General features: G+C 46.3%; 1 protein-coding gene across 4 annotated transcripts; it reads left to right on the plus strand.

The window, feature by feature from the left end:
• LOC115169538 (SUN domain-containing ossification factor) lies at window positions 1-27,998 on the plus strand. Of its 4 annotated transcripts, XM_029725247.1 has the most exons (23): window positions 1-196; window positions 395-489; window positions 14,853-14,967; window positions 16,528-16,689; window positions 17,034-17,356; window positions 17,522-17,663; window positions 17,835-17,952; window positions 18,036-18,160; window positions 18,257-18,324; window positions 18,565-18,672; window positions 19,166-19,271; window positions 19,896-19,916; window positions 20,391-20,446; window positions 22,743-22,837; window positions 23,134-23,199; window positions 23,393-23,534; window positions 23,790-25,193; window positions 25,375-25,462; window positions 25,698-25,802; window positions 26,066-26,226; window positions 26,413-26,504; window positions 26,719-26,774; window positions 26,937-27,998. In XM_029725247.1, exons 2-23 carry the CDS (start codon window positions 428-430, stop codon window positions 27,384-27,386), a joined length of 4,065 nt encoding a protein of 1,354 aa, XP_029581107.1. In that variant the 5' UTR covers window positions 1-196; window positions 395-427; the 3' UTR covers window positions 27,387-27,998. The 4 variants fall into 4 exon arrangements, with proteins under 4 accessions (XP_029581107.1, XP_029581106.1, XP_029581109.1 ...); XM_029725246.1 differs by lacking the exon at window positions 1-196 and having other exon boundaries at window positions 208-489; XM_029725249.1 differs by lacking the exon at window positions 1-196 and having other exon boundaries at window positions 208-489; window positions 17,522-17,600.
• The last annotated feature ends 1 nt before the right edge of the window (window position 27,999 follows it).

Genomic DNA, 27,999 nt, shown 5'->3' on the forward strand with positions numbered 1-27,999 from the left:
CGCGAGATGACCGTTGGACGCGTCTGCTCATGAGTTTAGCTAGCCAACGTCGCCATGACATCGACTCAAAGCTATATCGGATATTTCCATTAGAGAAGCAGTTTATGCTTATCTTCATACTGTACTGTCTTTGATTTTTACTGCGTTTTCATTGGACAGAGCGGGGGGACACGATGACAGCTGGGGCTGGTTGGCGGTACGTACGCAAGGTCTCCAGACAGTACACACCACCACTGGATTTGACAGCCAACAGTACAGTACACTTGTAGGAAACTAGCTAGCTAGCAGTTTTAGATGGCAGATCTGTAGCTTGTCAATTTAGAAGTTAGATAGCTACTACGTGGACTTAAAACATACAACTGTTGAATAACGACAGTATTGATACATTTTGTAGGTAAACGGCGATAATGTTGGACCCTGCGGGAAGATGATGAAAAAGAGACTGTGGCGAGTTGTGACAGTGTTCCTACTTGTGTTTTTACCGTGTTGGTAAGTACAGCCTTACAGTACTTTCTTTCACTTTAATATCAAGAAAGATGTTTTGTAGCACTTAGTAACGTTATTCAAAAGTCGTTCGAAGAGATGCTAAAATAATGAACTACAACAAGCATAACGTTAACTAGCTCGCTGCTAGTTGTTTTTTAGTGGTAGCTAGCCACTCGCTGTCTAGCCAAGTGGTAAGTTAACGTAGCTCTATACTATACAGTAGCTAGCTAGTTCAGTCGACTCGTCTGAGATGTCAAATGCAGTTTGCCAGTTACTATACCTAACTAGCTCAATTAAACAGTTCATTTTTTCCGTGTTATTGTTTTGTTTTCAGTGTCATTAGCTAGTTAGCTATCAAATTCAGGGTATGTCAACAATCCATCAAATGCCGCCCACATCCTGCCTCACCATCCATCACCATTGCAACAAACATGGAACTATTAGTTAAATAAACAACACTCCTATATAATACTGAATAGGACAGCTTTTAAAAATAGATCAAGTCAAAAAAACTGGCATTGCATTGTATGCCATTGCTTTGCTGGGTTGTTGCACGGCCAGTATTGAGCCTTAGGGCATGTGTTCTGTTCTGTGAAAGACGGGATTTGACTCTTCAGCTCTTGAGGGGATTTACAGCCCACGTAACGTTAGTTAGTCAGCTAGCAGGCTAGCTGCGATTAGGTCTTGACCCCTGGCTGTAAATCCGTTGACACGGTCCATCCAGAGGTGCTTATGGAGAAGAATGCACCTAGTTTACTTTAACTACACATCAATGCTACATTCATTCTCAGTCAGATTATTTAAATAGCCTGAAGACCTTTCGAGGAAAGGTCAAAGAACCTAACCTGGTTTCTCACACTAAATTGTTCGCTACGTACAAGCAGGTTCCAACAGACATTTTAGCTTATAAATCGTTTTGTGGAGAACATAGATTGAAATGGATTCCATTGAGGGATATACTCCTGTGTCCGTGAGAATCAGGGCTGTCTCTTTTGCCTGTGTGAAGCAGGATGTGAAATGTGACACCACTAGAAGCTGATATGTCCCTCCTACCATTTAATTCGGTCTTCTGACTGTCCATCAACTCCTTCTGGCTTCTGGCTGAACCTTACGTCACAGCCACTAACAACGCATATGCCTGGAATTCTTACGTTGTAGCTCAGCAGGAGAGATGTTTCGTCTCTGTAGTACATTTAGACAGGGCTCGACATTAACGCTTGTCTGCTTGCCTGGGGCAAGTAAAAAATTATGCAAAAATTACATTATGAAATAGTTAGGTTACTCCGATCAGAATTGGATCAGTGTCCTCCAATTTCTGCAGAGAGCATCAGAGTATAATTATTGTAGGCCTGCATTGACAGGCACAAGCGGTCTTTCAATCATGCAGTAGCGAGATGTGTTTTTGAGATCAATGCATAATTTTTGGTCAGCAAGGGAAATCCTGGAAAAGTCATGGTGTATGCATCACCTGTGTGTGCCAGTGGGCCTTGCCAGAGGGGAGAGAGGTAGGTAAAATAATGATATACATTATACCAACTAGATAACCTGCCAAACTACACTATGTTTTGAATTGGCGATCTTGCTAGTTAACTATTTAGCTATTAGCTTGTGTTAATGTCATTATTGTGTCCAATGTCCTAAAAACTTTCCACCGGCACTCGTGTATAACCACAGTGGATACGGGTGCTCAGTTGAAACCAATGCTGCATACTATGGTTATAAAACCGTCTCTCAAGCGCTCAAAATTGGCTAGGATTCTCTGCTATTCAATACTGGCCATATAATTCTGACAAAGTAAAAAAAAATATTCTTAGAATAGTCTAATTGACAAGTAACTCCTATGCTGTCAAGATCTCCCCTGAACACTGAATATTTTAACCTTACAAATAGATAAACATCTTAGTTAGCCACCTTAGCCATATGATCCCTGGTTCATTGAATGAGGGGATTATTTTATAAAGACATAAAACTTATTTGATTGTAATGTTGCAGGGTGGCCAACCATCCTCCAGGAGTTTCCAGGAGTGCTACTGGGTGTGCAGGCTTTTGCTCCATTCATGCTCGAACACACCACATTGTAAAATATCAGTGGCTCAACGGGACCTTGATAAGCTGACTCTGGTGCGTTTGAGCAGGGTTGGATCAAAAGCCTGCACACCCAGTTGCTCTCCAGATGGAGGGTTGACGGACCACGTGTTTTATACAGTAGCCTGTCAGTGCAGTATTTTACTTTATGGAGGGTTAAGTGCCCTTCTCAAGGCGTCAACGGCAGGATATACTGTGTGATACATGGGATCAGAGACCAGCAGCCCTCCGTCAATACCAGGGATGATAATGAGTGTTATTTTGTGAAGTGGTTCCTTGCATCATACAACACAATTTTCAGTCACCTTTTGGCCCGTGGTGTTACAGACCTTTTTCTAGTTTTGGGATAAGTGATTTGAGCTCGCGGACAAGTAAAAAAATCAGTCCAACTTGTCTAAAGGATAAGTGGCCACAAAAGATAAATTCAAGCCCTGTTCAGAGATCAATTTATAGCCAATAATCTAAAATAATGAATTAATTGATTTTTTTTTAAAAATAGCACCTTCTGTTTGTCATAGACATGAAAGACAAGTTCCTAACGAGTTCAGGTAGCCAAGCTAGAGCTGTGTGAGACGTTCACAGTGATGGCCGCAGACGTTTTGATCAAGAGAGACCTTTAGAAAGTATGCACATTTTCTATAACACTGAACATACAAATATGTATTTTACAGTTGTGAGGAAGGTGAAATCTTATAGTTAGTCATTTTATAATTTGATTATACTATATTTAGAAAGCATAAGTCATTTCAAGACTCATTGATACAGTTTTGTTGAATAAGAAATACAACATATAAAATATTTCATATTTTTATCATATTTGTACTGTTTACTTGAGCTTGTGACTACACCTCAGCAATTTATATATTTTTTTATATAAGGTGAGATTTGAACCTTTCTTGGAGTATGCAGCATTAGTTATTGTTTACGAGCCTCTGGTTAAACAAATTATGTAATGTGTAGCAAAATCAAATACAATTTTATTTGTCACATGCTTCATACTCCAGTCTGTGCTAGCAAAAGAGTCCTGTAGTTTAGCATCCGCTTTCTCGGACCACTTCTGAAATGAGCGTGTCGCTGGTACTTCCTGTTTGAGTTTTTGCTTGTAAGCAGGAATCATGAGGATAGAATTCTGGTCAGATTTGCCAAATGAAGGGTGAGCTTTCTATACGTCTCTGTGTGTGGAGTTATTATTTATTTTTTCTATTTGCACAGGTGACTTGCTGGTAGATATGAGTTAAAAAGGATTTCAGTTTTTCTGCATAAAAATGACCGCCCACTAGGAGCGCTGCCTCTGGATGAACATTTTCTTGTTGGCTTATGGCCCTATATTTCTCGTTGAGTGCGATCTTAGTACCAGCATCGGTTTGTGTTGGTAAATGGATAGCTACGAAAAATATGCTGGGAAATACACTGAACCAATATACACTGCTCAAAAAAATAAAGGGAACACTTAAACAACACAATGTAACTCCAAGTCAATCACACTTCTGTGAAATCAAACTGTCCACTTAGGAAGCAACACTGATTGACAATAAATTTCACATGCTGTTGTGCAAATGGAATAGACAACAGGTGGAAATTATAGGCAATTAGCAAGACACCCCCAATAAAGGACTGGTTCTGCAGGTGGTGACAACAGACCACTTCTCAGTTCCTATGCTTCCTGGCTGATGTTTTGGTCACTTTTGAATGCTGGCGGTGCTTTCACTCTAGTGGTAGCATGAGACGGAGTCTACAACCCACACAAGTGGCTCAGGTAGTGCAGCTCATCCAGGATGGCACATCAATGCGAGCTGTGGCAAGAAGGTTTGCTGTTTCTGTCAGCGTAGTGTCCAGAGCATGGAGGCGCTACCAGGAGACAGGCCAGTACATCAGGAGACATGGAGGAGGCCGTAGGAGGGCAACAACCCAGCAGCAGGACCACTACCTCCGCCTTTGTGCAAGGAGGAGCAGCAGGAGGAGCACTGCCAGAGCCCTGCAAAATGACCTCCAGCCGGCCACAAATGTGCATGTGTCTGCTCAAACGTTCAGAAACAGACTCCGTGACGGTGGTATGAGGGCCCGACGTCCACAGGTGGGGGTTGTGCTTACAGCCCAACACCGTGCAGGACGTTTGGCATTTGCCAGAGAACACCAAGATTGGCAAATTCGCCACTGGCGCCCTGTGCTCTTCACAGATGAAAGCAGGTTCACACTGAGCACATGTGACAGACGTGACAGAGTCTGGAGATGCCGTGGAGAACGTTCTGCTGCCTGCAACATCCTCCAGCATGACCGGTTTGGCGGTGGGTCAGTCATGGTGTGGGGTGGCATTTCTTTGGGGGGCCGCACAGCCCTCCATGTGCTCACCAGAGGTAGCCTGACTGCCATTAGGTACTGAGATGAGATCCTCAGACCCCTTGTAAGACCATATGCTGGTGCGGTTGGCCCTGGGTTCCTCCTAATACAAGACAATGCTAGACCTCATGTGGCTGGAGTGTGTCAGCAGTTCCTGCAAGAGGAAGGCATTGATGCTATGGACTGGCCCGCCCGTTCCCCAGACCTGAATCCAATTGAGCACATCTGGGAGATCATGTCTCGCTCCATCCACCAACGCCACGTTGCACCACAGACTGTCCAGGAGTTGGCGGATGCTTTAGTCCAGGTCTGGGAGGAGATCCCTCAGGAGACCATCCGCCACCTCATCAGGAGCATGCCCAGGCGTTGTAGGGAGGTCATACAGGCACGTGGAGGCCACACACACTACTGAGCCTCATTTTGACTTGTTTTAAGGACATTACATCAAAGTTGGATCAGCCTGTAGTGTGGTTTTCCACTTTAATTTTGAGTGTGACTCCAAATCCAGACCTCCATGGGTTGATAAATTGGATTTCCATTGATTATTTTTGTGTGATTTTGTTGTCAGCACATTCAACTATGTAAAGAAAAAAGTATTTAATAAGATTATTTCATTCATTCAGATCTTGGATGTTATTTTAGTGTTCCCTTTATTTTTTTGAGCAGTGTATATAAATTCAACAATTTCAAAGATTTTACTGTGTTACAGTTCATATAAGGAAATCCGTCAATTGAAATGAATTCATTAGGCCCTAATCTATGGATTTCACATAACTGGGAATACAGATATGCATCTGTTGGTCACAGATACCTTTAAAAAAAAGTAAGGGGCATGGATCAGAACCAGTCAGTATCTGGTGTCACCACCATTTGCCTCACAGCTCTACACATCTCCTTTGCATATAGTTATTCAGGCTGTTGATTGTGGCCTGTGGAATGTTGTCCCACTCGTCTTCAATGGCTGTGCGAAGTTGCTGGATATTGGCGGGAACTGGAACATGCAGTTCTACATGTCAATCCAGAGCATCCCAAACATGCTCAATGGGTGACGTGTGGCGAGTATGCAGGCCATGGAAGAACTGCAACATCTTCATCTTCCAGGAATTGTGTACAGATCCTTGCGACATGGGGCTGTGCATTATCATGCTGAAACATGAGGTGTTGGCGGCGAATGAATGGCCTGACCAGGATCTCGTCACAGTATCACTGTGCATTCAAGTTGCCATCAATAAAATTTGTTCGTTGTCCGTAGCTTATGCCTGCCCATACCGTAACCCCACCATGATAATAACTCTGTTCACAACGTTGAAATCAGAAAACCGCTCACCCACACAACGATGTACGCGATGTCTGCCGTCTGCCCGATACAGTTGAAACCAGGATTCATCTGTGAAGAGCACACTTCTCCAGCGTGCAAGAGGCCATCGAAGTTGAGCATTTGCCCACTGAAGTCTGTTACGACGCCGAACTGCAGTCAGGTCAAGACCTTGGTGAGGACGACGAGCACGCAGATGAGCTTCCCAGAGACGGTTTCTGACAGTTTGTGCCAAAAATGATTTGATTGTGCAAGCCCACAGTTTTAATCAGCTGTCCGGGGTGGCTGGTCTCAGACGATGCAGCAGGTGAAAAAGCCAGATGTGGAGGTCCTATGCTGGCATGGTTACACGTGGTCTGCGGTTGTGAGGCCGGTTGGACGTACTGCCAAACTCTCTAAAACGATGTTGGCGGCTTATGGTAGAGAAATTAACATAAAAATATCTGGCAACAGCTCTGGTTGACATTCCTGCAGTCAGTATGCCAATTGCACACTCCCTCAACATGTGGCGTTGTGTGACAAAACTGCACATTTTAGAGTGGTCTTTTATTGTCCTCAGCACAAGGTGCACCTGTGTAATGATCATGCTGTTTATTTAATCAGCTTCTTGATAATCCATCCACCTGACAGCTGTGGCATATCTTGGCAAAGGAGAAACGCTCACTACCAGGGCTGTAAACAAATTTGTACACAGCATTTAAGAGAAATAAACTTATGCGTATGGAACATTTCTAGGATCTTCTATTTCAGCTCATGAAATATGGGACCAACACTTTACGTGTTGCGTTTTATATTTTTGTTCAGTGTAGTATGGTCTACAGCTTATCATGAGCTATTCTCAGTCTGGCGAGCAGAACCTCGAGACTTCCTTAATATTAGGGATCACCTACGATCTGTTGTTAACAAAGAGAGACACGCCCCCGCCCTTGTTGTCAAGACACTGTTGTTCTGTCATGCGGATGCATAGAAAAAACAGCTAGATTTATATTAACCATGTCCTCCTTCAGACACGACTCCGTGAAGCATAGCTGATGTGACAGATAATAGTTTAGCCTATTTGAACTTGACTCATCATTGAAATTCCTCAGACGTGTAGGGATGTAGTCTTGGCTAATGGTTTTGATGACATTTTACTATATTTGGCAAGTAGGCCTACTTTTGCTTTACTGTCTAGTTTCTTTCTACTGCCTAAATCAAATCAAAATGTATTTGTCACATGCGCCGAATACAACAGGTGTAAACCTTACCGTGAAATGCTTACTTGCAAGCCCTTAACCAACAATGCAGTTTAAGGTAATACAATATTTACTGTTATAGTGTGGACACTATATAAATAATTACATGGTTATTATTGGCATTAACCTTGACCTTTCCCCTTTGATGATGTCATCACCAAGAGTGAGTTCTGTGCAATGTGATTCTACCACCGGCTGAGTGGGCTATATAGTTCTGTTATATCTGTACCGTTTGTACCTGGCAATACACCTTTAGGTTTGGGTTGAAAGTAAAGTAAAGTAATATCGAAATGCGTGTGGGCATTCCTTGTCAAGTTACTACACCTTTTTGGCGACGAGGATAAAACTTTATCAACTTGTACAGGGCGAGTTAGCTAGCTAGCTTAATGAGCGACGGAGAGCAGGTGCCACTGGACGGAAACGCCGACGGGGACAATCAGCAGCAAGTGCAAATCGCTAACGAGGATCAAGGACAGGTTGGCGTTATAATGGCAATGTTTGGGACTATCACTGAGTTTGTGGAAGAGAACGAAGACTGGACGGAATATGTGGAAAGGTTGGGACACTTTTTCTTGGCAAATGGAATCATAGATGAGGCTAAACAGCGCTCTATTCTCTTGAGTGTGTGTGGGGCTAAAACCTACAAGCTAATGAGGAATTTGGCTACACCACGGAGACCGGGAGAAATTCCTTTTGGGGATCTAGTTGCTCTCGTTCAGACTCACCACAATCCAAAGCCTTCAGTGATTGTCCAGAGGTTCAAGTTTAACTGCCATTTTCGGAAAACAGGTCAGTCTGTTGCTAACTTTGTTGCTGAATTACGGGAACTCTCTGAACATTGTGAGTTTGGGGCTATGTTAGAGGACATGCTCCGTGACAGATTAGTCTGTGGCATTAATGAGGACAGCATACAGCGCCGGTTGCTTGGGGAAGCCACACTGACTTTCAAGAGGGCATTGGAACTATCTCAAGGGATGGAGATGGCCGCTAGTAATGTGAAAAATATTCAAAAGGCCAATAGTGAAAGTTGTGCAGTGCATCAGGTGACAAAAGAGGCGGCAGGAAAAAGGGGAAAAGCAGTGGAATGTTTCAGATGTGGAGGGACACATTATGGTAACAACTGTAAGTTCATGGAGACTGTCTGTCACAATTGCAACAAAAAGGGACATTTAGCAAAAAAATGCAGGGGTCCTAGGAGCAAGCCAGAGGGTGGGCGGACTGGGCTGGGCAAGTTCACAGCACCAAAGCCTCAGTCAGCAGCGCACCACCTAGAGAGCACAGAGGAGGAGGACGAGCATTGTTCCTACAACATGTTTAATGTGAGGGAGCCGCGCGCAGAGCCTATTTATGCTACAGTGGAGGTAGATGGAAAGCAGATGAGGATGGAGGTTGACACGGGGGCCTCTGCCTCTGTCATAAGTGAGGAGACCTACAAACAAAAATGGGGCTCAAGACAGGTTTCTGCCCTCACACCGGCAGGGATCAGACTGCGTACGTACACCGGGGAGACCATACCATTGCTTGGGGCTCTAGAAGTGAACATTGCATACAACAGCCAGGAAGCGAGAGCACGGCTCCTGGTGGTGAAAGGGAATGGGCCTAGTTTACTAGGGCGTGACTGGCTAAACAAAATACAACTGAGCTGGGGTGAGATAAAACACACCCGAGTGACTGAGGATGTCATTCAAAAATACCCAGAGATTTTCAAAGAGGAACTGGGCACACTGCAGGGCACTACAGTTAAGCTGTTCGTGGATCCTCAGGCCGAGCCTCGCTTTTTCAAGCCCAGGACAGTGCCTTACGCCATGAAAAAGAAAGTGGAAGATGAGTTGGAGCGGCTGCAGGAAGCAAACGTCATTACTCCCGTTCAGTTCTCCCGCTGGGCAGCTCCTATCGTTCCCGTTCTGAAAAGTGACGGCACGGTGCGTATATGTGGGGACTACAAACTCACCATCAACAGGGCCTCTAAGCTAGACGCTTACCCGCTGCCACGGGTGGAGGACTTGTTCGCTACACTGGCAGGAGGCAAGACGTTCTCAAAGCTTGACATGAGTCACGCCTACCAACAGCTCCTCCTGGACGAGGACTCAAAAGAGTATGTCACAGTCAACACGCACAAAGGCTTGTTCAGGTACAACCGCTTGGTTTTCGGAGTGGCGTCCAGCCCAGCCATTTTCCAGAGGACAATGGACAATCTGCTGCAGGGGATCCCTCATGTAGCAGTGTACCTGGATGACATCCTGGTTACAGGGGAGACGGAGGAGGAGCACCTCCACCATCTGGACCAGGTGTTAAAGAGATTCTCTGAGGCAGGGCTGCGCCTGAAGCGTAGCAAGTGCACATTCCAAGCACAGAGTGTGACATACCTAGGTCACAAGATCACAGCGCAGGGTCTGTGTCCTGTGGAGGACAAAGTCAGGGCAATCAAGGATGCTCCAAACCCCAAGAATGGGTCAGAGCTCAGGTCGTTCCTGGGCATGGTGAACTACTATGGGAAGTTCCTCCCTGAGCTGTCAACAGTGTTGGCTCCACTTTATCAGTTGCTCCACAAAGACTGTAAATGGAAGTGGGGGCCAGCACAAGAGAAAGCTTTCAAGGAAGTGAAAGCACTACTACAATCAGCACAACTTCTGGTTCATTTTGACCAAGACAAAGAGATCATCCTGTCATGTGACGCCTCACCCTATGGCGTCGGGGCAGTACTCTCTCATCAGATGGAGGACGGGTCAGAGAGACCCATTGGATTTGCATCACGTACGCTGACGAGTGCTGAGAAGGGTTATTCACAGTTAGACAAGGAAGGTCTGGCCATAGTCTTTGCTGTGAAACGCTTCCATCAGTACCTCTACGGTAGTCATTTCACCATATGCACTGACCACAAACCACTGATGAGCCTTTTTAGTGAATCAAGATGCATTCCGCCCATGGCTTCAGCAAGGTTACAGCGTTGGGCCCTGACACTGTCGGCTTACCAGTATACGATAGTGTATAGAGCGGGGAAGGACAATGCAAATGCAGACGCGCTCAGCCGTCTCCCGCTACCAGAGATGCCTGCCACAACTGTGGTGCCTCCCGAGACAATTTTCCTAATGGAGAGATTGTCAAACTCACCTGTGAATGCCAATCAGATCAAACAGTGGACAGACCGGGATCCTATCCTGTCCCAAGTGAAAAGATTCCTGATGCAGGGTTGGCCTCCTGTCATAGAGGATGATGGACTAGGACCTTACGCAAAGCGCAAAACGGAGCTGAGTGTGCAGGATGGCTGCATACTCTGGGGGTCCAGAGTGGTTGTTCCACCCCCTGGCCGTGCACAAGTCATGGATGAGGTCCATGAGGCTCACCCGGGTGCCTCCCGGATGAAAAGTTTAGCCAGATCTTACATCTGGTGGCCTAACATGGATCAGGAGGTAGAAGACAAAGTTAAATCATGTTCTGAGTGCCAGATCAACCAGAAGATGGCGCCGCCCGCGCCACTACATCTGTGGGAGTGGCCTGACCACCCATGGTCTAGGCTGCATATAGATTTTGCAGGCCCTTTCATGGGTCACATGTTCCTTGTCATGGTGGACGCACACTCCAAGTGGCTGGAGGCGCACATCATGAGCAACATCACAGCGACCACAACCATCGAAAAGCTTCGGCAGGTGTTTTCAACCCATGGTCTGCCGGACTCTCTGGTGTCCGACAACGCAACAACGTTTACCTGTGATTTGTTCCAAGAATTCATGCGGAGAAACGGGATCCGCCATGTCCGCAGCGCCCCGTTTCACCCGGCCTCAAACGGCTTAGCGGAGCGGGCTGTGCAGACACTGAAAGAGGGGCTCAAAAGGATGACTGGGGGAACCATCACTACTAAGCTCTCTCGGTTCTTGTTCCAGTACCGCATCACGCCACAAACAACAACAGGACAGGCTCCAGCGGTGATGTTAATGGGCAGAAGGCCAAAAGCTCACCTGGATCTACTGCGTCCGAACATCAGAGCACGAGTGGAACGGAAGCAGGAGAAACAAAAAGAGAGACATGACCACCACGCAAGGGAGAGACAGTTAAAACCCAATGACACTGTCTACATCCGCAACTTCACAAGCAGCCAACGCTGGTTGCCAGGTATCATTCTGAGTCAGAGTGGTCCCGTCTCCTTTGTGGTCAAACTGACTGATGGTCGAGTCATGCGCAGACACCAGGACCATCTCCGCCTGCGCTATGACAAAGACAAGACCATGTTTTCAGACGGAACAGCTGTGGGTGGTAGTATACAAGTTGAAATCCCACAGGAAACAGCATCTGAGGAACAGGGGCATTCAGTGGTTCCAGCAGAGGGTGATGGACATTCTCTCACAAACACCCAACCCGCTCCTGTGCCCTCAGACCCAGCTCCACTGGGACATGCCTTACCTGTGTCTCGTAGCACACCAGGAGTACTGCGCAGATCACAGCGTAGTCACAAGCCTCCTGAAAAACTAACTCTGTAGTTGAGACTGAGAGACTCGTGGTGTTAGTGTTTGTTTGGAGCAGCAGACCTAGTTGAAAAGAAATAAGGACTGTCATTTTATTGTTGTTGTTTTGGTTACATTTACGGTAACACCAGCAGAAGTTCTACAGTGTGGTGTAGTAAAGAGAAGAAAACACTAATGTGGTTTACTTGTTAACCTTATGTTTTCCTTACAGGGGGGGGGATTTAAATTGAGGGGGGAGAAGTGTTATAGTGTGGACACTATATAAATAATTACATGGTTATTATTGGCATTAACCTTGACCTTTCCCCTTTGATGATGTCATCACCAAGAGTGAGTTCTGTGCAATGTGATTCTACCACCGGCTGAGTGGGCTATATAGTTCTGTTATATCTGTACCGTTTGTACCTGGCAATACACCTTTAGGTTTGGGTTGAAAGTAAAGTAAAGTAATATCGAAATGCGTGTGGGCATTCCTTGTCAAGTTACTACATTTACTAAATAAACGAATGTAAAAAAACTAAAAAATAAAAGAGCAACAAAATAACAATAACGAGGCTATGTACTGGGGGTTCCGAAACCGAGTCAATGTGCGGGGGTACAGGTTAGTCGAGGTAATTGAGGTTATATGTACATGTAGGTAGTGGTAAAGTGACTATGCAGAGATAATAAACAGCAAGTAGCAGCAGCGTAGAAAAAGTCTGTGGGGGGGGGGGGGGGGGGGGGGGTCAATGCAAATAGTCCGGGTAGGCATTTGATTAGCTGTTCAGCAGTCTTATGGCTTGGGGGTAGAAGCTGTTAAGAAGCCTTTTGGACGTAGACTTGGCACTCCGGTACAGTTTCCGTGCGGTAGCAGAGAGAACAGTCTATAACTAGGGTGGCTGGAGACTTTTTCAGGGCCTTCCTCTGACACCGCCTGGTATAGAGGTCGGATGGCAGGAAGCTTGGCTCCAATGATATACTGGGCCGTACGCACTACCCTCTGTAGCGCCTTGCGGTCGCAGTCCGAGCAGTTGCCATACCAGGCGGTGACTCAGCCAGTCAGGATGCTCTCGATGGTGCAGCTGTAGAACTTTTTGAGGATCTGAGGACCCATGCCAAATCTTTTCAGTCTCCTGAGGGGGAATAGGCATTGTCGTGCTCTCTTCACAACTGTCTTGGTGTGTTTGGACCATTCTAGTTTGTTGGTGATGTGGACACCAAGGAACGTGAAGCTCTCAACCTGCTCCACTACAGCCCCGTCGATGAGAATGGGGGCATGCTCGGCCCTCTTTTTCCTGTAGTCCACGATCATCTCCTTTGTCTTGATCACGTTGAGGAAGAGGTTATTGTCATGGCACCACACTGCCAGGTCTCTGACCTCTTTATAGGCTGTCTCATCTTTGTCGGTGATCAGGCCTACCACCGTTGTGTGGTCGGCAAACTTAATGATGGTGTTGGAGTTGTGCCTGTCCATGCAGTCGTGGGTGAACAGGGAGTACAGGAGGGGACAAAGCATGCACCCCTTAGGGGCCCCTGTGTTCAGGATCAACGTGGCGGATGTGTTGTTACCTACCCTTACCACCTGGGGGCGGCCCGTCAGTAAGTCTAGGATTCAGTTGCAGAGGGAGGTGTTTATTCCCAGCTTAGCTTAGTGATGAGCTTTGAGGGTATTATGGTGTTGAACGCTGAGTTGTAGTCAATGAACAGCATTCTCACGTAGGTGTTCCTTTTGTCCAGGTGGGAAAGGGCAGTGTGGAGTGCAATAGAGATTGCATCATCTGTGGATCTGTTGGGGTGGTATGCAAATTGGAGTGGGTCTAGGGTTTCTGGGATGTTGATGTGAGCCATGACCAGCCTTTCAAAGCACTTCATGGCTACAGACGTGAGTGCTACGGGTCAGTAGTCATTTAAGCAGGTTACCTTAGTGTTCTTGGGCACAGGGACTATGGTGGTCTGCTTGAAACATGTTGGTATTACAGACCCGGTCAGGGAGAGGTTGAAGATGTCAGTGAAGACACTTGCCAGTTGGTCAGCAGATGCTCGGGAGTACATGTCCTTCCACAATCCATTCTGTTGTTAAAATGGCCACACACTCTGATACGTTATTCATTGTCTAGTGTCTTAAAATCAGCATGGCTTCTCAGGGGTTACATTAAGACTGTTGGCTATGAATTAAAAGGTAAACAAACACTGTACAGCTTACAGTATTTGTGTCCTACCAGACTCCAGTGGCCAAGCAGAGTACATAACTTACCCTATAAACCTCACTACTAGACAATAGACTTGCTGTTGACAAGGCCAAGTTTGTGTTGAAGTATTTTGACACTGGAGCTCAAGACAAGGACCTCTGTCCCCAGTAGAAATGTGACATTGTTCTTAGTGGAACTATTTAAAGCCTTGTTCTGACTGACCGGTGATCTCTGTTGTCCCATGCCAGGATGAACAGGACAGCTGTGACATTGACTTGTCCATTTCCCTGTCACACCGTCAGACTGTCAACAGATGGCATGCAGTTGTCACTTTCTCTGTGCAGCCACATGGCTTTAGGTTTTGACTTTGACCTCCAGCCTGGCCAGCCCCCTACAGTGATAAGATAAAATGTGTGTGTCTCACAGTTTGTCAGCCACCTGGTCGTTCCCATATCACCTCTCTCAACTCTGACTGCTGGGCAGCAGCCCCCTCTGATTGCTCATGACTCATTCATGGGTTCTTTGAAATCGAGTTGTTTTCCTTCTGATTAAGGCTTGTCCTTGTTGGTATAGTAAACATAGTGACGCTAGGTTACAGGATATTGCCACATCTTAACAGGATTCGGGGTCAATTTAATCGAAACGAAGCCGATTCGGGAAGTCAACTGAAATTCCAATTCTACTTTTCCCATTACTCTCGTCTCTCCTAACTCTACTCCCCTTGCCCAAAACAATAACACTGATGTCTTCTCCTGTGTTTCCCCAGGCACCCAATTAAATATGTTGGCTGCGCAGAGCAGCCCCCAGAGGCTCAGAGCATGCCTGCACCTGCTCAGGACAGCAGCGGAGAGGAAGACCCAGGCGACAAGTCCCATCACAGGGTACATAACCTGCCCCACCTGTTGGACCATAAGATGTTTTTTAATTTTCTTTCTACATACCTAATATAAGCAACTTTCCTGTTGACACACATTTCTTTTAACTTCTAGGGGCTAGGTGGGACGTTAGTGTCCCACTCTATTCAACAGCCAGTGAAAGAGCTTGGCGCGAAATACAAAAACCTCAAAAATGCTATAATTTCAATATTTCAAACATACGACTATTTTACACCATTTGAAAGATAAGACTCTCGTTAATCTAAGCACATTGTCCGATTTCAAAAAGGTTTTACAGCGAAAACAAAACATTAGATTATGTTAGGAGAGTACATAGACACAAATAACCACACAGCCATTCTTCAAGCAAGCATATATGTCACAAAAACCCAAAACACAGCTAAATGCAGCACTAACCTTTGATCTTCATCAGATTACACTCCTATGACATTGTTATACAATACATGCATGTTTTGTTCAATCAAGTTCATATTTATATCAAAAAACAGCTTTTTACATTGGCGTGTGATGTTCAGAAATTATATTCCCACCGAATTTACTAAATTACTCATGATAAATGTTGACAAAATACATAACAATTATTTTAAGAATTATAGATACAGAACTCCTTTATGCAATCGCTATGTCAGATTTTAAAATAGCTTTTCGGCGAAAGCACATTTTGCAATATTCTGAGTACATAGCTCAGCCATCACGGCTAGCTAATTTGACACCCGCCAAGTTCGGGGCTCACTAAACTCAGAATTAGTATTAGAAAAATTGGATTACCTTTGCTGTTCTTCGTCAGAATGCACTCCCAGGACTGCTACTTCCACAATAAATGTTGTTTTTGTTCCAAATAATCCATAGTTATGTGCAAATACCTCCGTTTTGTTCGTGCGTTCAGGTCACTATCCGAAGGGTAACACGGGAGCACATTTCGAGACAACAAATTTCAAAATGTTCCATTACCGTACTTAGAAGCATGTCAAACACTGTTTAAAATCAATTTTTATGGTATTATTCTCGTAAAATAGAGATTATATTCCCACCGGACAATGCTGTATTCATTCAAAAAGGAAGAGAAAAAATGGCGAGGTCTCGTGAATGCGCATTTCCAATCTCTTTGCCACCAGGCAGTCCACTGACAAACTGTGCTCCTGTACTCTGCCCGGAGACAGGAGACGCGTCAATGTGCTTTCTGAACGCTTTAGAGAGCCAATGGAAGCCTTAGAAAGTGCTACATAACCCCACGGGCACTGTAGTTTCGATAGAGAAGCAAAGGGAGAACTACAAATTTGCAGACAGGCCACTTCCTGCTTGGAATTTTCTCAGGGTTTTGCCTGCCATATGAGTTCTGTTATACTCACAGACACCATTCAAACAGTTTTATAAACTTCAGAGTGTTTTCTATCCAAATCTACTAATAATATGCATATTCTCATTTCTGGGAAAGAGTAGTAACCAGTTTAAATCGGGTACGTTTTTTATCCGGCCGTGAAAATACTGCCCCCTAGCCCAGACAGCAAACAGCAACGAATGTTTCCTTCCTGTCCCGTCTGTTAGGGTGTTGTTCAGGTAGAGGAGGGCTGGGGGTCCCAGTATGCCCAGTACCTATCTGAAGAGGTGCTGCCAGAGGGAGAGGAGGTGGCGACACAGCAGCAGGGCCTAGCAGGGGAGGAGGCGGAGACTCCAGGCACAGAGGTGGAGGACAAGGAGCATGTCAAGGTATTCGTTTGGTTTATTTAGATCCCCCATTTAGCTGTTACAACCTAGTGCTCCTGGGGTCCACACGGTACTGCAATGATGAATCCTAACGACTAGGCCTGAAAAACTACTCCACCCTGGCTTGTTTACTAGATGTGAAGCAGATGTCTCTCTCTCTCTTTAGTGTAAGTGCAAATTGAGACTTGGATGCTGTCCGTCAGACCTGTTGATCAGACATTTTGATTGTTCCTGAAATCTTTTTAGCGTTAAAGGTTATATAGCACGTATGGCTCAGGCTGGTGGGTGGTTGTCGTGGGCCATCAATACTAAGTTCGGTGTTTTAGTGAGGTGATGATGTTTCCCAGACGTTGGACCTGGAGGATTCTGTAGCAGAGAAGGAGCAAGAGACAGCACGGCCAGAGGCCCGGCCAGAGGCTGAGCAGCCACCTCCAGAGGCCGTTGTCACCCAAGAGCAGAAGCCAACCCCCGCCTCTGACCTCTCCCCTCCACCATCTGCCCCTGCCCTCAACCCCATCCCCGAAGACCCCTCCAGCACCCCTAGCTCATCCTCTAGTGTACCAGAGGAAATTGTGTCTGATGTCCCTTTGTCAGAATCCAGCGATGCTGATCTGGCCATAGCCGACTGTGAAGCTGGAGAAACCAACCCCTTTGACGGCACCTTCACCAGGTCAGTGTAACGGAGGTGGTCCCGTGGTTATTAGCCTTACCTGAGGACTGAACCCAGAGAGCTAATGGCTAGGCTTAAATCAGCAGGTTAAGACAGTCAAGTGATGCTCAGGTTCGAAACACATTTTTTCAATGTAGGCTCTCTTTCTATTGTCCCCATATGTAGTCTTCCTGTTGTCCTGGAGAACACATCCAATGCCCTGGGAAAGGGCACCAAGACTGACATAGACCCCCCTCTGGTCAAGGTAGGTCAGGCCTCAGTGGGGCTGGCTCAGGGGACCAACGCCTCCCACATGCTCAAAGAACAGGTAGAGAAACACCAACATCGGTTGCACGGCAATAACGTTTTCTGATGCTGATAGTCCCAAAAGTAACAACCTCCAAGCTTAATAATCCCGACCTCAAATGAAAGTATTTGACACACAGACAGTATGTATTTGACCCAGGTCTGATGCTTGTCTGTTGACTGCTATTCTTAGGACTTGAGCTCACACATCATCACAGAGACAGATCCCAGCGTGGCAACCAAGGATCCGGAGGACATCCCCACCTTTGACGAGTGGAAGAAGAAAATGATGGAGGTGGAGACCGAGAAGAGTAAGATAGGCCAGGAAACACCATCTGTCTCAGTCACTCAATCAATTACTGGTTTTGATTTAAAAGTCTATCTCTCTTCATAGCTCAGGCCACTCATACCTCCAGCAACGGCGGCTCCCACGCTGTAAAGAAGGTGCAGAAGAACTTCAACAACTATGCATCGGTGGAGTGTGGGGCAAAGATCCTGGGTTCTAACCCAGAGGCTAAGGTATCTATTTCAAACTGTCACCCTCCAAACCGATCTAATATATAGATTTTTATGTTTAGCGTTGCAGATTTTGATGGAAGGATCTTTGTTTCTCAGAGCACTTCAGCCATATTAATGGAGAGCATGGATCATTACATGTTAAATCCCTGCAGCAACAAGATCTGGTGAGTGTGTGTGTGTGTCTAGATCCCTGTGTGTTGCTGCTCTAAGAGTTTGTGTATCTGTCTCTCAAAAATATCTTCTGTCCTTATGCTTATACTTCCTGTAAAACCTCCCTGTTGCTTTTTCCCTTTATAACCACAGGTAGGACAACATCCACTACTCCACTCACCACCTACTGTATCCTCATCCCTCAACATCCTCTCTCTCTCTTTCTTTCTCCTTTCTTTCTTCTTCTTCTTCAGGTTCATCATCGAGCTGTGTGATCCCATCCAGGTGAAGCAGTTGGACATCGCTAACTTTGAGCTCTTCTCTTCTACACCCAAAGACTTCCTGGTCTCCATCAGTGACAGGTTTGACCTGGGTCATGTTCATTAAAGCTGGTGTCCTTAAATTGGTGAAACTGCCACGTCCGTTTGGGATATTACAACAACAAAGAAGTTACTGCAAATAACGAACACTGTTTTTTCCCCCCCCTCGGACATCATTGCACGCGCGATAGAACAGCAGAATATGTTCCGCCATTTTTTTTTTACCACGCTACCGGAGGCTCCTCTCCTCCGTTTCTCAGTTTCAACAACAAAACAATGACATTTTTACACCGTTTAGAAACTGAAATGAAAATGAGTGCTGTTTTTTTTTACCAGATATTCTCTCCCTGTATTAGTCAGTTTTCTTCTTTTTGGTGCCTAATGAACACGACCCCAATGGGAATGTCTCGTTTTGATATCTTTTAATCTGTCATTTTGATACTGAACATCATAAATGCTACAAACAGAAACAGTCACTACTACTGCACTAAGGATAGATCAGTAGGTTGAATGATGTTGGATGATGCTCCGTCAGGTATCCAACCAACAAGTGGGTGAAGCGGGGAACTTTTCATGCTCGGGACGAGCGCACTGTTCAGAGTTTCCCTCTGGATGACCATCTGTATACCAAATATGTCAAGGTGTGTATGGCGTCCTCCTGTTCCTTCTCTACTCCCACTCTACTCTTTCAGGTTTTTCTTGGGAAAGAGGTATTCTGAATGGGACTTCTTATTTAAATGAAAAGAAAAGATCATCAATACTAGAGTATCCCCCACTTTACTCAAATCCTGCAGGGCTGTGTATGTATGCTTGTCCTCTCATTCTAGAGTAATAGTTTACAATTATACAACAGGTGGGTCTAATCCTGAATGCTGATTGGTTAAAACCGCATTCCAGCCGGTGTCTATTCCACAAGTTACCACCGGCCAAATCTATGACGTTAAAATGCCTTTTTACTCTGTTCCATCTGACTGCGCAATCCACTGTCTCATCAGCCCAGCCAGGCAATTTATAAACTTGATCTCCACTATAAAAAGCATCTAGACATTATCTCACATTTCTTTTAGACTAACAGTTAATTTTCAACAGCGGAGATTTGTATAAACCTCGCTGTTTTGCTCGTATTTAATCTGATGCTTCTGTACCTCTTTTCCGAGGACTGGAGCAGGAACCAGCATTCATACACGTGGTCCTGTTTTAAATGCATGTGTGCATGTTTCCTCTTGTAATTATTTGTTTCTCTTCTCTTGTTTCTCCTGCTTCAGATGTTCACCAAGTACATAAAGGTTAGCCCATTTCTCTCTTAGAGGTGGTCGGTCTGTGGAGGAGCATGTAGACAGAGGAGTGGAGGGAATGGAAGGGCTTTGGTGTTTAGTCACAATGCTAGCAGTAGGAGAAGCTTGCTAACTGATCAGCCCTAGCTTACTGCAGGCCAGGTAGCACAGAATCTATACAATCTGGACCAAGCCAATCAAAATATATTTGTAATTATTATCATTCATCTAGTCATGTCACTCATGAGAATTCCATATCATTTTTACTGTAGAGAAGCCCATTCTTTAGGGCAAGGATGTTTGATCACAGCTTCAAAGTGTGCTAGCTTGTCGCTGGTCACCCAGAAAAGCATCAACGTTAACAACTTACTTCTGGATTTTGACTATTTTTCCCACGATTTCAATGAGGATTTGACCACCGGCCAAATCCCACCATGCGCTGATGCCTGTTTCCTGGATATTCATGATGTCTGTGTTTCATCGCAGGTGGAGCTGGTCTCTCACCATGGATCTGAACACTTCTGCCCTCTCAGCCTCGTAAGGTAGGCAATGAATAGGAAAACACTGAATTAATGGAACATTTTAAAAGGTAATTGGGAAAATCGCAGATAAAATAACATATAGCTGTAAAAAGCATCAATTTACCGAATCCACAGGTATTGTACAGTAATGCCAATGGATTACCATCAATGATTGATGGATTACCATCAAGCTGAAGATAGTGTGTGGGGGGGGGGGGGGGGGTTTATGTAATAGAGTAGGAGTGGTAAAAATGTGCCCCTAGTCGCCCCTCCTAAACCAGTTGGTAAGGCTGAGCCGAGGGGACTGTTGCATCTGAGACTGCTAGTCTAGTGCTGTTGAACTTAGCTCTCTCCAACACCATAGAAATAAGATGCCTTTTGTCAGGGGCACTGGGGGGCAGTTCTGGCAGTCAGAGATTGCAGAACATTATCTCTTCAAAAAGTACAGCCAACCAATCACCGACATAGTTTTTCTCCTATAGAGGCATGAATGGTTGTAAAAAATATATAAACTCAGCAAAAAAAGAAACGTCCCTTTTTCAGGACCCTGTCTTTCAAAGATAATTCGTAAAAATCCAAATAACTTCACAGATCTTCATTGTAAAGGGTTTAAACACTGTTTCCCATGCTTGTTCAATGAACCATAAACAATTAATGAACATGCACCTGTGGCACGGTTGTTAAGACACTAACAGCTTACAGACGGTAGGCAATTAAGGTCACAGTTATGAAAACTTAGGACACTAAAGAGGCCTTTCTACTGACTCTGAAAAACACCAAAAGAAAGATGCCCAGGGTCCCTGCTCATCTGCGTGAACGTCCCTTAGGCATGCTGCGAGGAGGCATGAGGACTGCAGATGTGGCCAGGGCAATAAATTGCAATGTCCGTACTGTGAGACGCCTAAGACAGTGCTACAGGGAGACAGGACGGACAGCTGATCATCCTCGCAGTGGCAGACCAGGATCAGTACATCCGAACATCACACCTTCGGGACAGGTACAGGATGGCAACAACAACTGCCCGAGTTACACCAGGAACGCACAATCCCTCCATCAGTGCTCAGACTGTCCGCAATAGGCTGGACTGAGGGCTTGTAGGCCTGTTGTAAGGCAGGTCCTCAACAGACATCACCGGCAACAACGTTGCCTATGGGCACAAACCCACCGTCGCTGGACCAGACAGGACTGGCAAAAAGTGCTCTTCACTGACGAGTCGCGGTTTTGTCTCACCAGGGGTGATGGTCGGATTCGCGTTTATCGTCGAAGGAATGAGTGTTACACCGAGGCCTGTACTCTGGTGAGGGATCGATTTGGAGGTGGACATGACCCTCCAGCATGACAATGCCACCAGCCATACTGCTCGTTCTGTGAGTGATTTCCTGCAAGACAGGAATGTCAGTGTTCTGCCATGGCCAGCGAAGAGCCCGGATCTCAATCCCATTGAGCACATCTGGGATGTGTTGGATTGGAGGGTGAGGCCTCGGGCCATTTCCCCCAGAAAGGTCTGGGAACTTGCAGGTGCCTTGGTGGAAGAGTGGGGTAACATCTCACAGCAAGAACTGGTAAATCTGATGCAGTCCATGAGGAGGAGATGCACTGCAGTACTTAATGCAGCTGGTGGTCACACCAGATACTGACTGTTACTTTTTATTTTGACCCCCCCCCCTTTGTTCAGGGACACATTATTCAATTTCTGTTAGTTACATGTCTGTGGAACTTGTTTAGTTTATGTCTCAGTTGTTGAATCTTATGTTCATACAAATATTAAGTTTGCTGAAAATAAACACAGTTGACAGTGAGAGGACGAGTTTTTATATCATTTTTTAAAAGGCAACTGGAATATAATGTCCCAAATCCAATCACTAGGGACCATAGGAGGTCATTATTGTAAGGGACCAAAGACTCAACCACGCATACACCCTTGATAATGACTACATTTACATTTTATTCAGAATGACTTACAGTTAGTGCATTCATCTTAAAGTAGCTAGGTGAGACAAGCACATATCACAGTCATAGTAAGTACTGTGGGATTTGTAGTATTTCCAAGTCCCAGTTGGATGGTAGATACCCTAGTTGAAACCTTTTCCTTTAGGATTCTTATAATAACCTTAACTATTATTCAACCTACTTGGTGTGTTATTACTGGGCTACTGGCGTATCTCTGTCTTCCCTCTAGTGGCTCCTAGAGAGTATAACAGCTCTTCACCAATATAGCCACCAGTCAGTGTAGGCCATTCTTTGGCAATCCTCAATCTCATTCAAAAACACAACTATGTGCGATGCCTTAGAGCGGTTTCTCTCCACTCTGTTGAAGGGTGTTTGGAACGAGTATGGTGGAGGAGTACGAGGAGATCGCTGACCCCCTGGACAGACCGGAAGACCAGGATGGCGACCAGGATGACCACCTCGGTGAGAGGAGAGCCTCATCTTCTACAGTAGCTTGAATACCTGTCAATCACCATCACCGGGACAGTGAATGCTAGATAAGATATGACACATTGACCAATGGTCATTTTATATGTTGTCACATGTACACAACATTTTCACTTTCATGAGGAGACCTGATGTAATATAATGTGAACGTCTGAAGTCCTGAAGCGACTCTACTGCAGGTTTTATATGTACATGTTACCTCTCACCTTTGAACTGTTTGGATGACTGATGTTGGTAAGTGTGGTGTTATCGCTCTGCCGTGTGACCCTCAGATTATCCTCCTGGATATGTTCCTGTAGAGGACGAGGCTTCAAATGACCTCATAGGATCAGCCAAGGGTGAGTTACCGACACGTACAGCCAGCTAAATATCCTGTTACACCAGTCACACAAATATGGTATCAAACTGCATATCACTATTGAAAGAATGTGCTGTGTCATACTTGAGTCGCTATCCTTTTGCGAAGCCAATGTGGAGATGGATTCGGTGATTGGGATAAGTATTCACTAATGGGCTGTCTTGTTGTTCCAGATGTCATTCTGAACATGGTGAACAACATTAAAGTCAATGTGCTGGGAGGAGGACCAGGGGAAGGGAACTTCTCAGGCCAGGCAGTGAACCTGACTGCCAGTAAATCCTCTGACCCCGACACCACCTCCACCGTCAGCCCTGTGTAAGTACCTGCCAACCAATCACTTCTTCTCCTAGTCTTTTACTTTATCTACATGTACAATTATGTCACACATCTTGTCATTTAAAACGTATTTTTTTTAAGCAATGACATTTACCAGGGTAAATTAGAGGTAACTTTGTCATTAGTAAGACTTCGAGTCTTGCATCTTTCTGCCTAGCATGTACTGTGCTTGGATGTGCATGATAATGTTGTTTTGCAGCTGTAGTAGCTTATGTCCCCGTCTCGCTGTTCCAGGCCTGACACTGTAGGCGTGGAACAGTCTGAGGTGCAAGAACACCCTGTCACTACCACAGAGGATCCCACACCAGAGCCCCCTACTCCAGAACCCCCTGTCACAGAGGAACCCAAACTAGAGAATCTAACTGGGGAGGAGCTGGTTGTGACTCCTATAGAGGAGGAGGAGGAGGAGGAGGAGGTCCAGTCTATAGTTACCATGCTGGAGGAGGAAGAAGAAGAGGAAGGGAGGGACAGAGAGGTGCACCATTGCCCTGGCCTCGGACAGCAAGAAAGCCTTGACTACTGTGGCCTGTCTTCCTCCTATTCTTGCTCCTGCTCAGCCTCCTTCCAGGAGTACCTCCTCCACCAGTGTTCTGTTCAAAGGACCTGCACCAGCCAGGAGAGGGAGCCAGAGGCACCCCCAGTCTCAGGAACCAGCATCACCCTGTCACAGCAGCTCACCATCTCCCCCACGACCACTCAGACCCCACAGCAGCCCCACACTCGGGGGGAACAGCCTCAGGAGAGAGAAGCCAGCCCTGCCCTCGGGGAGAGGGGAGCAAGTCCCACTCAAGCCCCACCACACCTTCCATGGGTTGAGACGGAGGCAGTGGGAGAGGGAGAGCCCAGCACTGAGCTGCCCCACCTGGAGCCCAGCCAGACCTCCACCCTGCCCAGACCCAGTTCCACCGACCCCGACAGCTCTGCTACTAGGCCCACCCCTGCCGTGGAGCCTCCACACCAGGCCTCCTCAAAAGACCTGCCCGGGCAGAAGCAGCCCGCCACTGGGGCAGAGAAGAACCGGGAGGTGCAGCAGGAGGAGAACAGGCAGCCTTTTCCCACTGTCACCACCACCACCTCCAGCCCCAGTGGCCCACTAGAGCAGAGTTGGAGAGCCCCTGTAGAGAGGCTCTGTCCGGACGTCCAGCCTGCCAAACAAGACATCCCGGTCATCCACCCCCCACATGTGGCCGATCCCCATCCCCTCCCCACTGTCTCCACACCCACAGAGCAGCAGCAGCCTCCCGCCCCCACAGCTGAACCAGAGAGTGCTGCTGGCAGCGGCAACACTACTCCTGGGGAGTCCCGCTCTGTCCCCGTCGTGGTTATGACAGAACCCCCCTCACGTGGCCAGGCTGTCGCAACAGAAACCAAGGGGGAAGCAGAGCTTGTGGAGGACATCCTCTTCACCTCGTCGCCCAATGGCAACGGGCAGCAGCTGCTTCACCCACCCTCCCCCTCTCCTTCCCCCTCAGACTTCTACGCAGAGCTCCACAAACCCACGGAACAGGCGAACGGGAACCCGATGCACGCCTCCGCCAGCCAGAAGGAGTCTGTGTTCATGAGGCTCAACAACCGCATCAAGGCCCTGGAGATGAACATGTCGCTGAGCGGACGTTACCTGGAGCAGCTCAGCCAGAGGTACGGCTCCTCTAAGGTTGATGGCTCGTACTAAGCATTGTGCATCATCCAGTTAGCCTTCGTTAAAATGTCCAATGTCAAACAGTGAAATGCTGTTGAAATAACCAGTGCTTTCAATTCCATTTGAACACAGTCAGTCCGTTGAAGGTTTAGATGGGGATTTTTTGTCATTGTGTTGAAGGTACCGAAGGCAGATGGAAGAGATGCAGAGGGCTTTCAACAAAACCATCATCAAACTGCAGAACACATCCAGGATAGCAGAGGAGCAGGTGGGGAGTGGAGGGCCACCTTCAATGTTTTTGTATAGAGTGTTACATACTACGAAGCCCATCTTAAGATGGAATCTCGCACCGTTTTGGCCTTTTGAATAATGACAATGTCAAGGCTGTCGTGTGAAAGGCTCTGGTTGGATGTTAATCAATCAAAAATCAAGCTATGTATGGGAATGTGGCTTGTGGGAGTGTTTGTGATTGGCCAGCTCATTAGTTTCCTGGATCCCTATAGGACCAGAGACAGACGGAGTCCATCCAGTCGTTGCAGGGCCAGCTGGAGGACGTCACACAGCTGGTTCTCAACCTGTCTGTCGGAGTCAGTCAGCTGCAGAGCCAGGTAGATACTGCATACCTACCTAGTCTATTGAATACAGCAGGGTTGGGGTCAAATTAATTTCAAGTCAGTCAATTCGGTAAGTAAACAAGTCCTATTCTTCATTGCTTTTGAACAAGGAAGTTTTGCCTCCTGAATTGACATGGAATTGGTCCCAAACCTGGAATGCAGCCGTATTCAAATGAATTGTATATTTCTTTAAAGGCTTTACCAACCCACACCACATGGATGCGCTGTGTGTTCGTTTTGCTCTGCCGATGTTGTAGGTGTCTGAAAGGCAGAGTTACCTCCTGCTGTGCCTGGTGTTGTGTTTGTTCCTGGGGTTGCTGCTGTGTGTCCAGCACAGTCGCATGTCTGCCAGTGAGCTTCCCTCCACAGACCCGGAGCGTCCTATACCCAAGAGCTATAGCTACTGCTGCCCAGAGAGGTATCTACACTAGGGGGGGAACACCATTGGTTGTGCTTATGTACTGCTTACGAATGTGTTATGAAGTCCTTACAAGGGTACCCTTGAATTGGAGTTATCCCATCCAAGGGACACCACACACTCGCCTCATCAGGATACTGTGTTCAACTCTTGTCCTAATCGAACTAACACATGTGTTCCTCTCAGGCGTTTCTGGGAATATGAAGACATGAGCTTGAAGAGAGGAATGTCATATCCTCTCCTGCACTCGGGCTCCTTCCAGTTACCCACCACTGAAGGCAAGTTTACCTATGACTGTGTTGTGTGTAGTGTACTCTCTTGTGATTTCTTTGTTGCTGATTAATATAAATATAACTTGACTTTGGGTCTTGATCTTTGTCATTTATCTTAATGATAGTTTTTGTTTTGCTGATTTGATAATATTGTTTCAACAGTACATTTTTTATTTTTTTTATTTAATGTATTTACTTGGTTTCCTCCTTGTGCTCGCAGGTCCAGAGTTACCGCGTACTGTTGAACCACTGAGTTTTCTACCAGCTAATAAAAAGGTATGGATGGAATAGTGTCCCTATCTCAAGGAACGTCTCTCTCTCATAGTCTCAGAGTATAACTGTCTTGTGAACATGATCTCTCATCGCCAACCTCGACAAGTCAAATCTCCCGCTCTTCAACCTTTCCGCCCTCTGTCCCCAACCCTTCTCCCTCTGCAGAAGAAACGGAGTAAGATGAAGACCGTGGAAACCTTGAAATGCACTGCGCTCTGCGCTCCTCTGCTTGCTGACGGAGCATCCGTATGTAACAGCGGCACCCCTGGTGGCACCACAGACCCTACACCCCGCATGGGGCGTCTCAGCCACCACGCCTTCATGGACCCCCCGTCCGGGGGCAGTTCAGAGAGCTCCTCCCAGTCGGACGAGCCCTCCTTATGCGGCCTTGCCGCCATCTCCTGCACTCGCCTCTGTGACGGCCTGCCCCCGCCCAGGAGCAGGGCAGAGAAGCGGGCGTTCAAGCGGCATCGCTCCAAGCCTGGGTGCGTGGTGGTGGAGGATCTCCTGCAGGCCCCGCAGAGAGATGCAACACCCATAACCCCTACCCTGCAGGGCCTCATGGGTGGGGGGAAGGAGCTGTCTGCAGGGATGCTGGGAGTGAAGGCACTCTGAGGTCCCGTCGGACCTAGACTAAACTCTCCTCCTGTCTGCTCCTCCTGAAAACAGACTCTGAAACAGTCAGCCCCTGAAAGGAGGGACGTTGTTATCCCTGTATACACAGGAAGCTTTCGGCTAGGAATCAGACAATCGCTCTTCGTCCACCTCCCAACCAGTATGTTATGTTCTGTCCATGTTCTCTGTTGAACCTTTGTCGGGCTTTGATGTTTCTTTCTTGCTTTGACCAATGGAAAAAATATGTTTTCCATCTGTCCTTCAAAATGTCATTTTGTTTTTGTAAATACTATCAACCCTACAGCTGCGCTATGCAACAATCAAACCTGCAAATAATAGCCAATGTCAATGATGGGCTAAAGGAATATTTTTTTTTGTTGTTGAAAAATCTAATTTATTTGAAGTTTTGAAGATGCTTTTACTGGGGAGTGGCCGGTCTAGACACATCGTTCATAGAAACAGTAGTGTACTGTATCCAGATCGATTCTCATTCTCTGAAGTTGAAACCTTGTACAACTGTTATGCTTTTACCAGCCCAGCTGCCGCTTTTACAGTACACAGGGATGCAAGACCGCCTACACTGAACAAAAATAAACGCAACATGCAACAATAT

The sequence above is a fragment of the Salmo trutta genome, chromosome 31, assembly GCF_901001165.1.
Source record: "Salmo trutta chromosome 31, fSalTru1.1, whole genome shotgun sequence".
NCBI lineage: Eukaryota > Metazoa > Chordata > Actinopteri > Salmoniformes > Salmonidae > Salmo > Salmo trutta.

Bases quoted from the DNA above. Each gene is read 5' to 3' on its own strand.
- LOC115169538 (XM_029725247.1), top strand. From the start codon at position 428: ATGATGAAAAAGAGACTGTGGCGAGTTGTGACAGTGTTCCTACTTGTG. The intron at 23,535-23,789 runs GTAAGTACCTGC...TCGCTGTTCCAG, and splicing joins ACCTCCACCGTCAGCCCTGT to GCCTGACACTGTAGGCGTGG. The intron at 25,194-25,374 runs GTACGGCTCCTC...ATTGTGTTGAAG, and splicing joins CTGGAGCAGCTCAGCCAGAG to GTACCGAAGGCAGATGGAAG.